The sequence below is a fragment of the Macrobrachium nipponense genome, chromosome 3 (assembly GCF_015104395.2).
Source record: "Macrobrachium nipponense isolate FS-2020 chromosome 3, ASM1510439v2, whole genome shotgun sequence".
NCBI lineage: Eukaryota > Metazoa > Arthropoda > Malacostraca > Decapoda > Palaemonidae > Macrobrachium > Macrobrachium nipponense.
Window position 1 is genome coordinate 56,995,672 of NC_087202.1, and position 18,209 is coordinate 57,013,880.

The 18,209-nt window shown below is 39.3% G+C and overlaps 1 protein-coding gene across 1 annotated transcript; it reads left to right on the forward strand.

Moving 5' to 3' along the window:
• The first annotated feature begins 1,791 nt into the window (after window positions 1–1,791).
• Window positions 1,792–2,565, forward strand: LOC135222395 (uncharacterized). The gene has a single exon (XM_064260484.1). It carries the CDS (start codon window positions 1,792–1,794, stop codon window positions 2,563–2,565), a length of 774 nt encoding a protein of 257 aa, XP_064116554.1.
• Window positions 2,566–18,209: the final 15,644 nt, after the last annotated feature.

Below are 18,209 nucleotides of genomic sequence, written 5' to 3' on the forward strand. Positions count from 1 at the left end.
TCTTCTTCATCGCCTTCTCCTCCTCACGGCATTGAGAGTGCATGAAGGCCTTGTAATATATCTTGATGTTCTCGGTGGTGCGGGGTCGTGGGTCTTCATCCTTATTCAAGTACCATTTTTCGATGGCGGTGCACACTTCTCGGTTGATGAGCTTATTAGAATATCCGTTATTCACAAGTATCTGTGAAGCTCTATCAAGCTCAAGGTGTATGTCCTGCCGTGGAGAACAATGGGAGAGGGCCCTTTTCACAAAGGCCCTGATGGTAGTGCTCTTGAACCTGTCAGGACACTTGCTATCCCCGTTGAGGCACATTCCTAAATTTGTCTTCTTCATGTAGACAGAAGTACGGAGACCGTCTTCTGTGTTCGTTATAAGGACATCGAGGAAGGGGAGCCGATAGTGGTGCTAAACTCGACTGTATACTTTAGCACGCTGCATTGCTGGAATCGGCGACAAATGGCTTCTACCTCATCCTCAGTGTTGACTTGCACGAAGATATCGTCCATGTAACGGGCGTATTTGCAGGGGTGCTGGCTCTGGGCGAAGACCCTCTCTTTTATGGTGCCCATATAGAAGTTGGCAAAGAGGACTCCCAGAGGAGAGCCCATGGCAACGCCATCTTTCTGGCGGAACATCTGTCCTCGGTGGGTGGAGAAGGGGGTCCTCTTTGTACAGATGTCTAGCAAGGTACGCAAAGAGGCTTCTGGGATATTAAGTGGGGCCGTCGACGGGTCTCAGTAGACATGACCCATGATGATATCAATGGTCTCGTCGATGGGAACGTTGGTAAATAGGGATTCTACGTCGAGAGATGCTATGATGCCAGTGCCGGGGGAGTCACGAATTTCTTCAAGGAACTCCACCGATGAACTCAGGCTATAGTGGCTAGGGATGTCTGAGGTTTTTCAGACGAAACGTCGTGGCCCCACAAAAAGAATAGAAAAGAATAGAATTTAATATCAATTCTACCTGCAATAAACTCTACGGGATATACCCGAAAATCTGACTACACCCACTGGAATTTTTTATCAATAAAAATCCAATTGTCTTTGACTATTACCTAATTGAGATATGTCAACCTTCAGTGCGTTGCTCACCAGTTTAAGCAACAATGATAAAACAATAATTAGAAAAATAGAGAAGAACCTTTATAAAATTAATGCAGCTGAGGCAGCAATCACTTTTAATAAAACCTGTTTAAAAGAGGGTTTACTTCCAGCATACACTAACTTAAGACTGCAGGACCCCTCAGCGAGGCTAGAAGACAGGACCAGGAGCTTCAGGAAATTCCTCATAAAACGGCAATTACGGGAGAAGACTTTCAAACTAAGCAAACTTCACGAGGACGATGCTCGACTACGGAGTGAATGGACGAACGCACGGACTTTAGCAAACCACCCGCGCACCTGAGATGATAGTGAGGAACCTGAAGCAGAACCCCCTGGGTCCCTCGGGAATGGTTCCCTCAGCCCTGATCATGATGACCCCGATGTAGACCAACCGAATGAGAACTAACCCACCGATAGTGACAACCTTCTCGATGCAGAATTAGCCACCAACGATGATATTAATGCCTTCCTTACCCGCCTACAAGAGGAAGATATGAAAAATGCATAAAGGGCATCATGCAAAAGCTGATCTCCCTCAATGGTGGCAAGCTGCGAGTCCCATAGTCCGCTCAAGGCTACATCAATCTTACCGAGTTCCAACTGTCTCCCGACCACGACGCTCGTCCTAGACTAGGGCTTAACTGTCACTTCATGTTTAATCCACATGAGAAAAGACTTGAGATGGAACTCCTGCTCGACTCCGTCCAACAGCTCGAGATGTGGAATACTGTCCGAACAACAGACGCCCGCCAGCCCCTCCTGCTCGCCGAAGCCCTCACGGAGAGGGGACCACACACCAGTGGCATCTTCACCCGAGAGATGAAGGAAGCAGCCAAGGAGTTGAAGGTCAAGGAAGACATCACTGTGCGACGGGCAGATAAGACAGCCGCCTTCGTCTTAATAAAAACGAAGGAATACCACAAAAAGCTAGATGCTATCTTGTCCGACTCCTCAAAGTTTGAACGTCTCACACGGAACCCCACGGAAGACATCAAAAGGGACGCCAATCATGTCATCAGTACTATCAATGCGGCAACCAACGCAGTCCACCTTTCTCCCATCCAAGGGGACTTCAGCCTTGGTTACCTCTACAGGAACATAAAAACCCATAAGGAAGGCAACCCTCTCCGCCCGATTATCAGCCAGACACCCGCCCCGACTTGCGCCTTGGCCAAGCGCCTCAATCAAATTTTGACTCCCTACGTCCCGAGACGCTATAGCCTGAGTTCATCGGTGGAGTTCCTTGAAGAAATTTGTGACTCCCCTGGCACTGGCTTCATAGCATCCCTGAACGTAGAATCCCTATTTACCAATGTTCCCATCAACGAGACCATTGACATCATCATGGATTGCGTCTACCGAGAGCCTTTGACGGCCACACTCAATATCCCAGAAGCCTCTTTGGGCACCGTGATGGACATCTGTACAAAGAGGGCCCCCTTCTCCACCCACTGAGGACAGATGTTCTGCAAGAAAGATGACGTTGCCATGGGCGCTCCTCTGGGAGTCCTCTTTGCCAACTTCTATATGGGCGCCATAGAAGAGAGGGTCTTCACCCAGAGCCAGCACCCCTGCAAATACACCCGTTACATAGACGATATCTTCGTGCAAGTCGACACCAAGGATGAGGTAGAGGCCCTTCGTCACCGATTCCAGCAATGCAGCGTGCTAAAGTATACAGTCGAGTTTAGCACCAACGATCGGCTCCCCTTCCTTGACGTCCTTATAATAAAGACAGAAGACGGTCTCCGCACTTCTGTCTACATGAAGAAGACAAATTTAGGAATGTGCCTTAACGGGGATAGTGAGTGTCCTGACAGGTTTAAGAGCACTACCATCAGGGCCTTTGTGAAAAGGGCCCCCTCCCATTGTTCTACCTGGCAAGACACACCTTGAGCTTGATAGAGCTTTACAGATGCTCATGAATAATGGATATTCTAATAAGCTCATCAACCGAGAAGTGCGCACCACCCTTGAAAAATGGTACTTGAATAAGGAAGAAGACCCCCGCCCCCGCACCACCAAGAACATCAAGGTATATTATAAGGCCTTCATGCACTCTCAATACCACGAGGAGGAGAACATCCTCCCCATTGAAGAAGGCAAGATGGTGGACTTTATAATATACTACAAAAACTGGAAAAGAAGAGACCTAATCATGAAAAATAACCCCTCACCGCCATCAGGAGACCCCCCTCAAGCAGACGAACGTAGTATACCAATACATATTCCCCCCCACCCCGAGGATGTTCTGGGAAGTACATTGGAATGACTACTATGTGTCTTGCGAAGAGAATCTCCTGTCTTAAATGATCTCCTGCCATGCCCAGGAGAGCGCCATTAGGCAGCACGCCCTTGCAGTACACCAGAAAGACATCACGAGAGACGACATCGTCAGGAATATTAAGATCATCGGGACAGCCCCTGACCCACGATGTCTGCATCTCCTAGAAGCTCTGCTTATCCTCGAACAAAAGCCTCCCCTTAATATCACCCAAGAACCGTTCCTGATACCGATGTGTGTGAGGAGAACCACACCCCTCCCCCTCAACGAAAGTGCCAGCGCACATGAAATAAACACCGGACATGAGAATAATACCAGGGGTGACATCACTCAGGTAGAAGCCAATCAAGAGGCTCCCGGTGATACACCCCGCCTGAGAAGACTCGTAAACGCCCGCCATATGAGTCACCTTCCTAGGAACCAATGAAAAACTGACCTGCCGGAGAGGTGCTCTAACCGTACTCAAGAGCCCGCAACATCACGACATAAGAAGGATTCGCCACTGGAATTCAGTCCCTCAGCAGTCATCGCTTGATAATGTCCTGTGGATCAGGAAGAAACGTTGCATTGGAGAGAGAGAGAGAGAAAGAGAGAGAGAGAGAGAGAGAGAGAGAGAGAGAGAATTGTATAAGCAATAATAAATCAAATGACTCAACCGAATTTTACCATGCCCTTTGGTGCGTTCTTTGCCAGTCTAAGCAACAACGAGAAAGCCGTCATCAGAAAGATAGAGAAGACTCTTTACAAGATTAATAGTGCTTAAGCAACAGTCATGTTATTATTATTATTATTATTATTATTATTATTATTATTATTATTATTATTATTATTGTATGCTGGAAGTAAACCCTCTTTTAAACATGTTTTATTATAAGTGATTGCTGCCTCAACTGCATTGATTTTATACAAGTTCTTCTCTATTTTTCTAATTATTGCTTTCTCATTGTTGCTTAAACTGGTGAGCAACGCACCGAAGGTTGACATATCTCAATTAGGTCAAACGATTGGATTTTATTGGTAAAAAATTTCAGTTGGGGTAGTCAAATTTTCGGGTATATCCCGTAGAGTCTATTGCTGATAGAATTGATGTTAAATTCTATTTCTTTTCTATTCTTTCGATTATTTCCGGACGTTTCGTCTGAATAAACCTCAGACATCCTCTTGGGCGGAGATGGGTGAAGGACTGAAGTGAGAAGGTGAGTCCAGCTGTTTATATTGCAGTGGCGCAGCGGGGGGCGTCGTGCCGCTGCCTTTTCATTGGCTCGTGGGTGGGGTGCTTCTTTTTCATTGGCTGCCTGGCTGCGGGCTCAAGCCAGCTCCCGATCGCATGCTCAGCAGGCGCGCTGATCTTCTCAGCTGCATATCATCACGCCGGACTTCATTTTGATTGGGTAAAGGCCGCGTGACGTCACTGCTGGTATTATTCATCGTATTAATGTCGTCTTCGGTGGTATTTTCTTCTTGAATTGGGGCATTTTCGGGCGGAGATATGGTGATGTTTGCCGTTACTGGAGTGTTTCTTCGCATGCAGGTCGGGAGTAAAAAGGCCTCCTGCTTCGTGTTCATGGAAGGCTTTTGCTCCTGGATGAGTAATGCGCCACCGCATTATAAGCAGCTGGACTCACCTTCTCACTTCAGTCCTTCACCCACCTCTGCCCATGAGGATGTCTGAGGTTTATTCAGACGAAACGTCCGAAAATAATCGAAAGAATAGAAAAGAACTAGAATTTAATATCAATTCTATCTGCAATAAACTCTACGGGATATACCCGAAAATTTGACTACCCCAACTGAAATTTTTCACCAATAAAATCCAATCGTTTGACTTAATTGAGATATGTCAACCTTCGGTGCGTTGCTCACCAGTTTAAGCAACAATGAGAAAGCAATAATTGGAAAAATAGAGAAGAACCTGTATAAAATTAATGCAGTTGAGGCAGCAATCACTTTTAATAAAACATATTATTATTATTATGATAATTTGGAATTCCAAGCACATAATTATTTAGAACCATTCATTGTAGAGTGGTAACCAGAATAAAATATATAAAAAATGCGCCACGCATATAGTTCCTTTGGTAATCGAGTTTCCTGTCAGGTGTTGGCCTTAGCCACGGCCCATAAAATTCTTAGCCGCTGCCCATGAAACTCAGCCAGGGTCTGGTGGTGTCCTATGTAGTTGGTACCAATAACGCTGCCGGAAGTACGATAATGGCTAACTTTCGCTTAAAACAAAATAAAAACTACTTAGGTTGAAGGCTGCAATTTGGTAAGTTTGATGATTGGAGGGTGGATGATCAACATACCAATGTGCAGCCCTCTAGCCTCAGCAGATTTTAAGATCTACCGGCGGACGGAGAAACAAAGCTGACGCTATAGTTTTCTTTTGCAGCAAGAAAAAAAAAATTACGTAAAAATTGAATGACATTACAGTCAGGGGTTACGATATGTTTTCATAGGAGATTATGACTCGCAGAAAATTACCAAATAAATCATAATTTGAGAAACAAAAACATTTCCCTTTGAGACGTTTCGAGAAATGTTATTTAGGTTGGTGGATAAATAACCAGTTCATTTTGTTGGAATAAACTTTAAAGCTTCTTTGGTTTGGGAAGACCACGACCTGGCCATGGTCCTTTCAGGAGAGGAATATTGCATTTTCTGGAGTTTTCAGACAATTTCCATTGTATTCCTTGCGTTGCTGTGTCATGTCTGCTTTCAGAGGCTTACAGAAAGAGTACATGATCCTAATTCTGGTTTTCACTAATGACCCAATATTTAAAAAAAAAAAAAAAATTAGCTTCGCCCCCCCCTCCCCCCCACCCCCCCAGCCGACCATTCCCCCCCCCCCCCAGCCCGACCTCCTTTCCCAAAAAATTAAGATTTTAATGTTATCTTAAGCTTTATGTTGTGCCGCAATATATTCCATAGTATATTTTCATGTTGACTGCTATATTAACTGTTGAATTTTAAAGAAATATTAATTTTGATAGCATGATATGGGTACCAATAACAACTATTTTCCATAAAATGTGTATGTTTTTTCTACCGTGTATTTGTTTAATTTCTTTACAGAACCAGCACCCTTGAAAATAAAATAAGGGAACGCGTTTGAACGCCTGGTCTCAAAAACTTATACATAGCTGGTTGAATAGTTGAATATGCAAAACAACGAGAATGGGTTGTGTAAACCTGTGTTATACGAAAACCTACAAACATTTTCCTACCGAAAAATTTTCGGCGATTGTTTAGCCAAACCTGAAAGCCCTTTGAGGAGTCACGCGTCCTGCTTTAGTAACCATCGATCCTTTTGTTCAATACATTTTAGTGGTAGAGAAGTCTATCCTAACCGTGGGTCTGCATCGATTATCATTGTTATTATGATGTACATCAGATTAATTTGCATAATCAATCAGTCAGCCCTTGATAATCCAAGTTGAAAGATCATTCACTTCTGAAGACGCAGAGAGAAGTGATGATTTAGAAAGGTGTTTTTCCTCATTATCCAAAGCGCTTTATAGCTAATGGGTGTTTAGACCAAAGGACGTGGGGGGTGGGAGGGCAGACGCTGTGAGAATAACCAGATTAACGAAAATTAAATCATACGTCCAATGAAAGATGAAGATTCTTGAATCAACAGGTCTTGTTGAAACAGCTGCCGGTAGATTCTTATCCAATCTCATTAGTGATGAATTGAGAGGATGGTTTAACAACGGCATTTTCCTAGGATCACGAAATGTTCCTTGGATAGTTAGCAATGTGTGTGTGTGTGTGAGAGAGAGAGAGAGAGAGAGAGAGAGAGAGAGAGAGAGAGAGAGAGAGAGAGAAAGATATATATATATATATATATATATATATATATATATATATATATATATATATATATTATATATATATATATATATAGAGAGTAGAGAGAGAGAGAGAGAGAGAGAGAGAGAGAGAGAGAGAGAGAGAGAGAGAGAATATGGCAGTGGCTACGAACACAACCTTTCTGTTTAGAAAAAGCTGTCCTCTAACAACCGGGGAAGCTTGGGAGCCTGATCTTCTCCAACCCGGAAGGGACGATTCATCTTTTAGTGCCAAAGGAAGATAAAGACATCAGGCTCTTGTCATAAAAGGTGAATAATTGCCCTCTATCGAAGGCGGAGGGAGAGTAGGACCCCGCCATGGATTTGCGAAGATGACGGTGACAACGAAGATAGATTTGTGGAGGGATTCCCTTCCACACTCCCTTCTCTCTCTCTCTCTCTGTCTCTCTCTCTCTCTCTCTCATACACACACTGCAAACAATCCAAGGGACATTTGATGTTCCTTTCCTCGAACAATTACAGCATTAAACCATCCTCCCAATTCATCAGTAATGAGATTGAATCAGAATCCAACGTCGGTTTATTGAAGGTATGATTTGATTTTCGTTCATCTGGTTATTCCCTCGGCGTCTCTTCTTCCATTCCCACGTCCCTTGGCCTAAACACTCGACTCCTAACCCCTTCGGTTAGGACACCGTGGAGAGTTTTTCTTCATATTTCTCGTTATATTGGTATGGAAATGGATACTTTCTGAGGATTTCCCGCGAAAGGAGGTGAATAGTAAATAGACTTCCTGAATCAGTGGAGATGAAAGAGACAGAATATATATATATATATATAATATATGTATATATATATATATATATATATATATATATATATATATACATATTATATATATATATATATATATATATATATATAAATATATATATATATATATAAAGTCATATCACATTTCCGTGATTCATATACATATATCGAGCTACAATGTCCTTTAATATCTAATTCGCTCTACCTCGGAATTAATATATTTTCATATATGCTTAACCGGTTAAGCATATATGAAAATATATTAATTCCGAGGTAGAGCGAATTAGATATTCAAAGGACATTGTAGCTCGATATATGTATATATATATATAATATATATATATATATATATATATATATATATATATATATATATTTATGTGCTTATTTGCAACATACTTTGCAACAGGCATTGACCATATCCTGGGTAGCCTGATATTGAATTCTAAAAGATGAGAGAGAGAGAGAGAGAGAGAGAGAGAGAGAGAGACAGAGACAGAGAGAGAGAGACAGAGAGAGAGAGAGAGAGGATAAGAAAAGATTATTTCCTAGTCAGACTTATAAAACCACAGCCTGAGTTTGGATTAGCTCAATTTGGCCGGAGAAGAGGGAATGATGTTGCCCCTTTTTCCAGCTTAAGTGGGATATTGAAGATTAATTAATATGAAGAAAATTGTATTTATTTAAAATCCTGATGAAAAAGAAAATGACGTAACTTGCAGGGGGTGTGATAACATATTAGTCAGGATCAAGAAAATTACTTAGAAGTTTGGTTGAAGCTGAAACTCAAAGGACTCTGGGATGTGGTGGTGAGTTAAGATAGGAAAACGTCGAGTATAACAGATTCAGAACAAAAAATAAAAAGCGCAACGCAGCATTTGAATTACGTGTCATTTTTCGAGGTAGAATCCCTTCCTCATTAGATAAAATCGACTATCTGTGTACTTGCGAATTATTCATGCTTAGTCAGTAATTCAGCTGTTCTAAAATTTTTAGACATGCTTCCATGCCGTCCCCTGTCATGTAATATTCAGCAGTTTCTTCTTAGATTTGAAGCGCTAAGACTCAGCACATCCTCTTCAGCAAACCTACGTAACCTTACCTGTATCTCATCAAAGTTTATTGATATTGTTTTAGCATTGTATTGAACTCACCTTATTTTCGTTTTTTTAAATATTATTAATTAATATGAATAATAATGAATTATATTAACCTTTGTGAGGGATATCGAACTCATTAACATTAGGCCAAAGGCCAGATAGAAAGTGATCTTTAAGTAGTTGATAAGTAGTGACCCACTGATATGAATATGGACTTCTACGTCAAAGAGAGACATGATTGCCCTTTGTCAGTAACTAGCTTTAACGTAAGAGATAGAGAAGGGATCCGTGAACTTGATACTTTTGTCTTTTAGAGAGAGGAGAGGAAACATATGAAGCCCATATTCAAGAGGGGGACTGATAGTAAATTCAGTGACAGTGTGTTTTTGTTTCTGTTTTGGTTTTTATTGAAGGAATTGTTAAAGAAGAGATAATTCCCTATGGAGTTTAATGTCACTACCAAGGAAAGTTGGAGAAGTGTATTACATGATAGGCCACTGGTAAGATAGACTTTCAGTCTGGATAAATGGATGGGCGAAATTTTCTTTGGCGGCCAAAGTCAAGAGTTATGTAAAGATTAATTGAAAGATTTCCTTCATAAGTTCAGCATCATTAGGTTGAATGGAGAAAGTCTACAGGATGTTACTCTATCTTTAGGGAAAAAAAATTATTTGAAAATCATGAAAGAAAATGAGATTGCAAGGTGGCAATTGTCCGCGGATTATACTTGCGCTGAAGTGAGAAACATACACATAAAACTATATTCAGTATATGTAAAGTAACAAAAATAAACCAGGTCACTACAGCTTTCGCGCGGAAGGGAAGTGAGTATCAAGTATCGAGAGGCGAGAGGATTAGCGGCGCTGCGAAGCAACCGATGGATATCTGATCTGAATGGCGTCGTTGGTCGATGAGTGGATGCCGAAGAGGGCTGTGGTAATGATGATGATGTTGATGATAATGGTGGTGGTGGTGGTGGTGGTGGTGATGTTGGAGAGCACGAGGTAAGATGAAGTTTCCTGATTAGAAAGATTTAGCGAAGTCAAGAAGCCTGGAATGGAAAATGAGATGAGAGCAGTGAGTCAATACTGATTATGGTACAAGCAGGCCATAAGGAAAAAGGTTGTTATTATAAGTCAATGAGAACCGTAGCTCTCAGGCACTTGAAAATGAAGGGACGACGACTATGTGCAAACTTTCTTTTTTTCTATCTAAGGCTACTTGCAGAAAAAATAGAAATAATAATAATGACTGAATACGTATTTCCATTCTTGTTCGGAAGGATTTCAACCACCGCCGTTCGTTCTCCTCTTGATATATGATATATACCTGCGAACGTCCGGAATGTCTCACGCGACTTTCATTCTGTGTCGCAGACTTCATCCATCTAAGCACCTAGATGACCATTCCTCCTATTCTCTCTTCATACAGATATTTGCAGATATCACAAGGAAGAAAATCGTTCAGAATAATTTGGTGTACTTTCATGGCTTTTGAAGGATATTTGACAGTGAGGGACCATATCATTTCCTATTACTTATATGCAACATTTCAGTTCAGGTCTATTCGAAATTGATTGCAATAGGTTGAATTTTAGTTGATTTAATCAGTAGAATTATACCTCTGAATTTATTGTACTTGGCGTTTAATCATTCCTTGAAAAGCAAGATTCTATTTAACACTAAGATAAATTTTTCTCCCATAAATAATCTTCGTGAATAACGCTTGTGTTAGTATTTTATTTATGAAAAGCAGCTCCAATTGAAATGTCTTTAATTTATAGTACTATCAATCTTGTCTTTCCGTAGTTAATGAAATACGCCCGATGTTCCAATTTGTTAAATCTGGGAGGTCTCAGAGGAAACAAAACAGCTGGGGCATCTCCGATGCTGTTTAGAATTCTGACTTATTTCTTACTGGAAGCAGCGAGTAATGTTCCTCCCCTCCATAGTTTCAGAATTTTTATTTTCGCTTCAAAAATGCTCCTTCCGTTTGCTCTCATTTTTTTGTTTTTGTTTTGCTTATTTTCATTGTTTTGCAGTCGTCTATCATCCTTCCAATCTCTATATTAGATTTTAAAAAGACCTTTTGCTACCACTTTGTCAGACCATTTTAGTGATGTACATACAAACTTTTCTTGAAAATTTCCTTTTTTTTTATTTTTTTGAAAGAGATGATAATTATTGAACGTATCTTTTTTTTCATATGACGATTTCGAGATACATGAACCTGGACCGGCATTGATAGAAGATGACTAAAGAAATCCAAGTCACTCGATATAAGAATAATTTTTTCAAGCATTGTTTTGGATAGGTAAAAGATTTTGGAGGTCGCTTGCTTTCGAGAACAGTTTCGTGATCCTTTTCGTAAATGACGCCACCTTCATAATCACCTCCTGATGGACGATATCGTCTTTAATGCTCTTCGAACTCCAAAGTGCCTGGCTCTTCTATCATTCGTCACGGATCTCGTGCTTGGTATTTTTCATTCGTGCGAGATACTTTAGCCTTTACGCGATTACTTGTAAAACTCCAATTTCCCGGTCTTCTATGCTATTGATGACAAATACTTGGCATATAGACAGATTACATAGATTACTGGTGAACAACAAAATAACTGTGAATACTAATAATTACTTTGTAAGATTTGGGGCTGAAGTCCTTTGGCGCTTTCACAACTAAATATCCCAAACCTACTACTCTCACCATCTTCATTTCTCGTTCCTTCACAGTTTTCGTTAGGAAACAGATACGTGCTTTGTGTGTATGTTTTGGTAACAAGTAAATCATTCTTGTGAGCCTTCATTTTATTTATGTAAAATGGCCGATTCCTAGATTCGTAGCTGAACGATGTATATTTGTTGCGAATGCTGTCAATTGTTTATAAGCTACCTTATAAGAGAGGATGGGCTTTATTAGTGAATGGTGATAATTCCATTTATAGAATGACCTCGCATACTCTTTCATGTGTTTTTTTTATTGTCGTATGCCTCCCCTGGGCGCTTTTTAGTGTATTTCACCATGCTTTCAGACCAAGGTATTACGACTGCAGCCATGATGCCCTCCTCTCTCTCTCTCTCTCTCTCTCTCATCCTCCCTCTCTCTCTCTCTCTCTCTCTCTCTCTCTCTCTCTCTCTCTCTCCTATTTACATGTTACATGTTCATGGTTCAAATCTGCCTCGTATCGCCCACTTTATTCTTTCAGTTACTATGACATTTTTCTCCAGTCGCCTTTCTCCCCAACTCCGATCATTCACTTTCAGTATTTCTTCAAACTGTTTGACCTCAAGGAGGGGAATAGCAGCTGGCGTTGAGGCTCTCCTTAGACATGCCAAAGTTCGCGTGAGTCTTTCCTTTGCATTGCGTTGTCGTTCTGACATCTACAGGTTGTTTTATTAAAATCCACCAAAGCGTTTCAATGGTGTGGTCGGTATGGTGTTGGCGTACCACTTCGGTGGCCGCTAGTTCGATTTTCAGGCATTCCATTAAGGTGTGAGAGATGTCTATTTCTGGTGATAGAAGCACACTCTCGACGTGTTCGGAAGACACGTAAAGCCGTTGGTCCCGTTGCTGAATAACCACTGGTTCCATGCAACCAAAAAACACCATACAAACAAACAAACATTAAAATCCATTTACTTATATGGGAACCCATAAATTTATACGCATTATAGTCTGCCATAATTATAACTATTGCAACTCAGAAGTTTGTCGTATTTTACGGCAATATTTTCAGATAAAGTAAGGGCTTAAAGGTGTCATTGCTCTACGTCTTAACACGTGAGATTTCCCGTTGTTTGTTTGATGATCTTTCAGGTTAAATTACGTTTTAAAAAATTTTGTTTTTAATTTTTTTGTTATTTCTATTGTCAATTTCCAATCGAAACATCATATTAAGTTGTCAAGGTAAATAAAAGAATTGTTTAAACTGTTTTTGTGAGTGTAGATTAGTTTTAGATATAAGGTAATATGCCTGCTGAAGCTATTGGAAATAAATTAGGTACAATGAGACTTGGAAAAATTATTGCTGAACTTTATTATCCTCCCCGTTGCATTAACATATATCCTCTTTACGACTTCAAAGTTAGCTGATTTCATTGTTATCGTTATCATTGTTGATGCTAAATAGTGATAAAAACAAATGATAGGGGTCATCAACTTCAGAGTAACAGAAATCCATACGAATAAACATTTTTTTATTGGAAAAAGCAAAGTGTAGATACTATTTTCATTAACTGGTATTTTCCTTATTGTGTTTGCTACTGTTCAGGCTGGCCAATGGAATTTTTCCATATAAGCTTTAAAATTTTTCCACCTTAGATAAAAAGCTATGTTAATTTTCTATTATACATTTATGTTTATTTTTAACAGGAATTGTATTATTATAAATTAGTCGCCCTTTGCAGAGAGAGAGAGAGAGAGAGAGAGAGAGAGAGAGAGAGAGAGAGAGAGAGAGAGAGAGAGAGGAGAGAGAGAGAGAGAGAGAGAGAGAGAGAGAGGGCATTAAGATACGTTTCTCCTGATGAGAATGTCATCGTTAGGTTCTTAGATGAGACGGCTGCAAGTATGTAGTCAAACTCTGACCTAGGAGTGATTAATGATCTGTCGGATCATATACGGTGTATATTTGCCTTTTGTATTACGAAATCGTTTATCAAACTCATCCTTTTGTTGAAAGGTAGAATCGAAACATTTTCGGCCTTGTTTCATTTGGATTCGACTACGAATCTCATCCGTATGTTTCCCAAGATAGTGTTAGTGAAAGCGTTTTCCGAAGGCACAGTAAGTGAAAGCGTTTTTCGAAGGTACAGTGAGTGAAAGCATTCTCATTTCCACTAAGTGAAAGCATTTTCTCAAGTAAGCGAAAACAGTGATAATTAATTAACATATCTAATGTAAAAGAGGTTTTAAGGATTTCACTGAATGCCGGGTGACACACATCTTTATCGGATTAGAAGATTTCACTGGATGTCACGTGACCCTCACCTTTATCGGATTAGAGTTGTTCCGTAATCTAAAAGAAGAATGTATCTTGGAAGCGGAGGTTGGGTTAGAAAAAAAATATATAAGAAATGTAAGCAAACCGGGAACGGACCGCTGCTCATCTTTCTGAAAATTAAATGAAATAGAAAATTTAAGCGACCTTCTCCTCCTTCTCCTGTCCGCTATATGAAAGCCCTAATGGTGGCTGTCAGACTCTGACAGCTTTCTCCGACTTCATAATTATGCCTAAAATCTAGTCAGGTGTTTCCGTATTTCAGACTTCAGTGCTGACCTTCATGGCATAATTATGAAGTGGTTGTGAAATAATAATCATGACAAGAATGATCATCCCTGAATGTGTGATACGTTGCAGCATTACAGTCACCTTAGATATTGCTATAGAGAGCAGAAAGAATATCCCTTCTCAAATGTTGCTTCTGTTTTAAGGCCACCAGCAACTAAAATGGAAAGGGAAATCAGTTATACTTTAAACAGATTTTAGTATCTTCATCGTAAGGAATCGTTTACTAGACTAAACATAAAGCTACCAAAAATTGAATTTAAAATTGAAAATCATTAGATCTGGAGATATTTTAAAAGTAATTGTACCATATTAGGTATAGAAATACCGCAAATAACTTGAGTCTTTTATGCACATCGTGAAAATAATAACAGCTTTGGAAGATATGAAAATATTTTTCTAACAAAATTAATATATATTCATTACTTATGATTACATTTCTTGGCACAATAATTGAATAGTTGTAAGTAATCGGTAGACAAACAAAAGCAAACATAAAAAGTTCCTGCTTATAAGCTTGAACTGCACGTAGTAGACATTACTTGTTAGGCTTTTCTCGTATACTACATGATGAGGTTGGGTTAGCTTTTAGAACTTGTTACACCATATCAGTAGTTTATAAATGAGAGACATGTTCACTGGGAAACCTTGACAAACTTGTAAATGTTAACTTAAGTATTTTACATTTTATTCGAAACTCTGACAATATCATGTTTTCATTTGGCAATTCGGGTTCGTGTTCTCCGAAGGCTTATGCTTCCAGGAATAAATTTGCTCGAGTGAGCTATAGACTGAACCCACAACATATAACATTCTCTCTCTCTCTCTCTCTCTCTCTCTCTCTCGAGCTCTCTCTCTCTCTCTCTCTCTCTCTCTCTCTTGTAAGTTCACGCATGAGCAGCTTTCATTTTGTGCCCGATAGTTTTCCGGCAATTTCTACTTTAAAATTATCATTAGTCCATTAACAGCTTTTGTGTAAATAGTCAACGGAAACTGAAGTTACAGTAGCCAGATTATAAATACTCAGTGTAAGTAGTAAAATTATGTACAAGATGTTTTGCAGAATTTGTGAAAAGTTGTGAATAAAATAAGAAGAATAATACTTGGATGGGATTATTTTGAAATCATGAGATTATGACCCTCGACATACCACGTTCAAACTTTATCTACCTCTCCGATCCATTGTTATTTTTGCATTTCTTGTAATATTTCTGAGTAATGTGACGACTCCCTGTTTCCCCGAGGAAATTATATATACATTCATACATACCTACAGAAACTTTATCACTTACACAATTGTCCTGTGCATTGAAATAATTAATGACAGGACCTCATTTAAACGGGATGTTATTTAGCGGAGATATTCATCCAGGAAAAGTTACAAGCTTTCCAAGACTTGCCTTGGAAATCTTGTAACTTTTTCTGAATGAATATATCCGCTAAATATCATCCTGTTTAAATGAGATATTGTTATTAATTACATTAATTCACAGGACAGTTGTGTAAGTGATAAATTTTATATAGGTATGTATGAATGTATATATAATTTCCTCAGGGAAACAGGGAGACCTCACATTACTTAGAAACATTACAAGAAATACGAAAATAAGAGTGGATCGGGGGAGGAAGAAACAGTTCTAGCGTGGTATGTTGACGGCCATAATCTTATAATTTCAAATTAATCTGTTCCATATATCATTCTTCATTATATATATATATATATATATATATATATATATATATATATATATATATATATATATATATATATATATATATATATATATCAGAGGTAGGGAGATACTACGCTGGAGGGGAAGAGTTGGAGAAAAACTTTGAATTTGGTACGTTGAGGGGTCACATAATTTTGTATTTCAAAGGAGATGAAGCTGCTATCGATATCGGGCTTTATCCTTTAAAAATAAAATTTGACTAAATATAAAAGGTTTTATCTGCTTATATATTTATGTGGCATTTTCTGACCTATCATTAACAAGGCCGACGCGGTGCTATCCAATTTAATTTCTTTCCTGTTATAGATGGTAATGAAGGAAAACCAAAACTAGAAGACGGAAGAGATCAATAACTTTCCTGAGACTAGTATGCGGTTCCCCCCAAGTGAGGTAAAAATGAAAAAATTCTTTTTAGGTTTTCAGTGAATTCTTTTGCGTAATGATTTTCATGATGACTTAGTCTACTAGTATGTACACTCCATTCTTAATTTCTTACACTGCAGCCCTTTTAAAGTAGAAATTTTAACAATATTGAGGTGATGACGTCCAGTTTTACAGATATATTATTAACACTGAGTTTGCGATCCTTGTTACAGCTCGTGCGCTAATGAGAGTTAGTGTATCGGTAGTAACCGGCCATTTACAGAGGATCTGCTACAGAAATGACAATGCATTTCGAATATCAAAATGCGCAAGAAAACAAAAGTTGCCAAGAACTCACAGCATATGGAGCTACATGGCCGTGTTTTGTTTTAGGATTCATTCTTGTTCATTGTTCACATTAAGGATCTTTTCAGTGCTTTACAAAAGTAAATTGCCTCCAGCATTGTCCTCAAAAGCCGAAGTGTTGAACAAATGAAAGCTTTCTCTCTCTCTGTCACACCTGTTTATCCTTTTTCCTATTGGGAATCTTGCCAGAATGAAAGGAGCATTGACACATGGCTGTGATGCTTACGAAATGCCAAAAATTCCCACCTTACATTATTGCTCTCTCTCTCTCTCTCTCTCTCTCTCAGGAGACAAATCCTACTAAGGTATATGGCTGCGTTGTCCAGACAGCATATCAACATTCTTGGCTGTCCCAGTGTCCTATTCTAGGTCAGAATGACCCACTTTTCCTGGAGAGATGAAAAGTCGGTTGGATTCGGCACCCTGGATCATTCACTAAAATTATATTGCGCATTTCCTGGAATCATTCCTGTTGTTCACATGCAATCAATGGGGTATTTATCTAATTTTTCATTTATTTCCTGGAGCTCTTTATTGGTGTCCAATCCCCCAGTTCCCCCGTCTAACCGTCTTAAGGGCCTCAGTGCTGGACTTTATGGCGTAAATTCTGGAATTCGTTCATTTACACTTTCTGTTGATAGACTCTGGTCAAATTTTCTTTCTGCAATATTTTACACAAAATATTTTAATCGTTATCTTATTCATCACAGAACTTTGCCTTCAGTATTTTGGAAATTTTCTTAGACATGATTATTGCCATACAGTAAAAAAAAAACATTAATGTCGAGCAAGCAATACGAGTTAATTATTCGCACTCTTTTTTATTCTTATAAAATTCCCCAGGTTGACTTGTGCTCTTTGGGTTAGATGTCCACCTCTATATTCGTTGCAGTAGGAATTTTTGTGGGGCTAGAAACTGATATTTCTTAGAAGTGTTTTGAACCCTTGGATTTGTTTTTGATCTAATATACACAAAGCAAATATGAATGAAGTTATCAGGATTGTTGCAACAGATATGAAATTCCCTCTAGCTGCCATTGCTTTGTAAATATATAGTATGTATACGTAGAATGGGGTTTCCGTCACTTAACCGTTAGGACCCTGAATTGGGGTTGTAATCTATCAACCACTGGTGTTCTGTGGCTTTCATAGTGTTTTGCACTGGCCTGCTTCGCCGTTGCTTGCCTTTAAAAATACTTTTTCTCTATCACTGTAATAGGTTAGCAGAATTTAAAAGGTTTTCTGACAGTGCTGGCAACTTACATATATTTAAAGACAATTCTCACGACCAACATTTTTTCTTGCATTTTTTCCCCATTTTTTGCTAAGATTCCCCTACATCCTC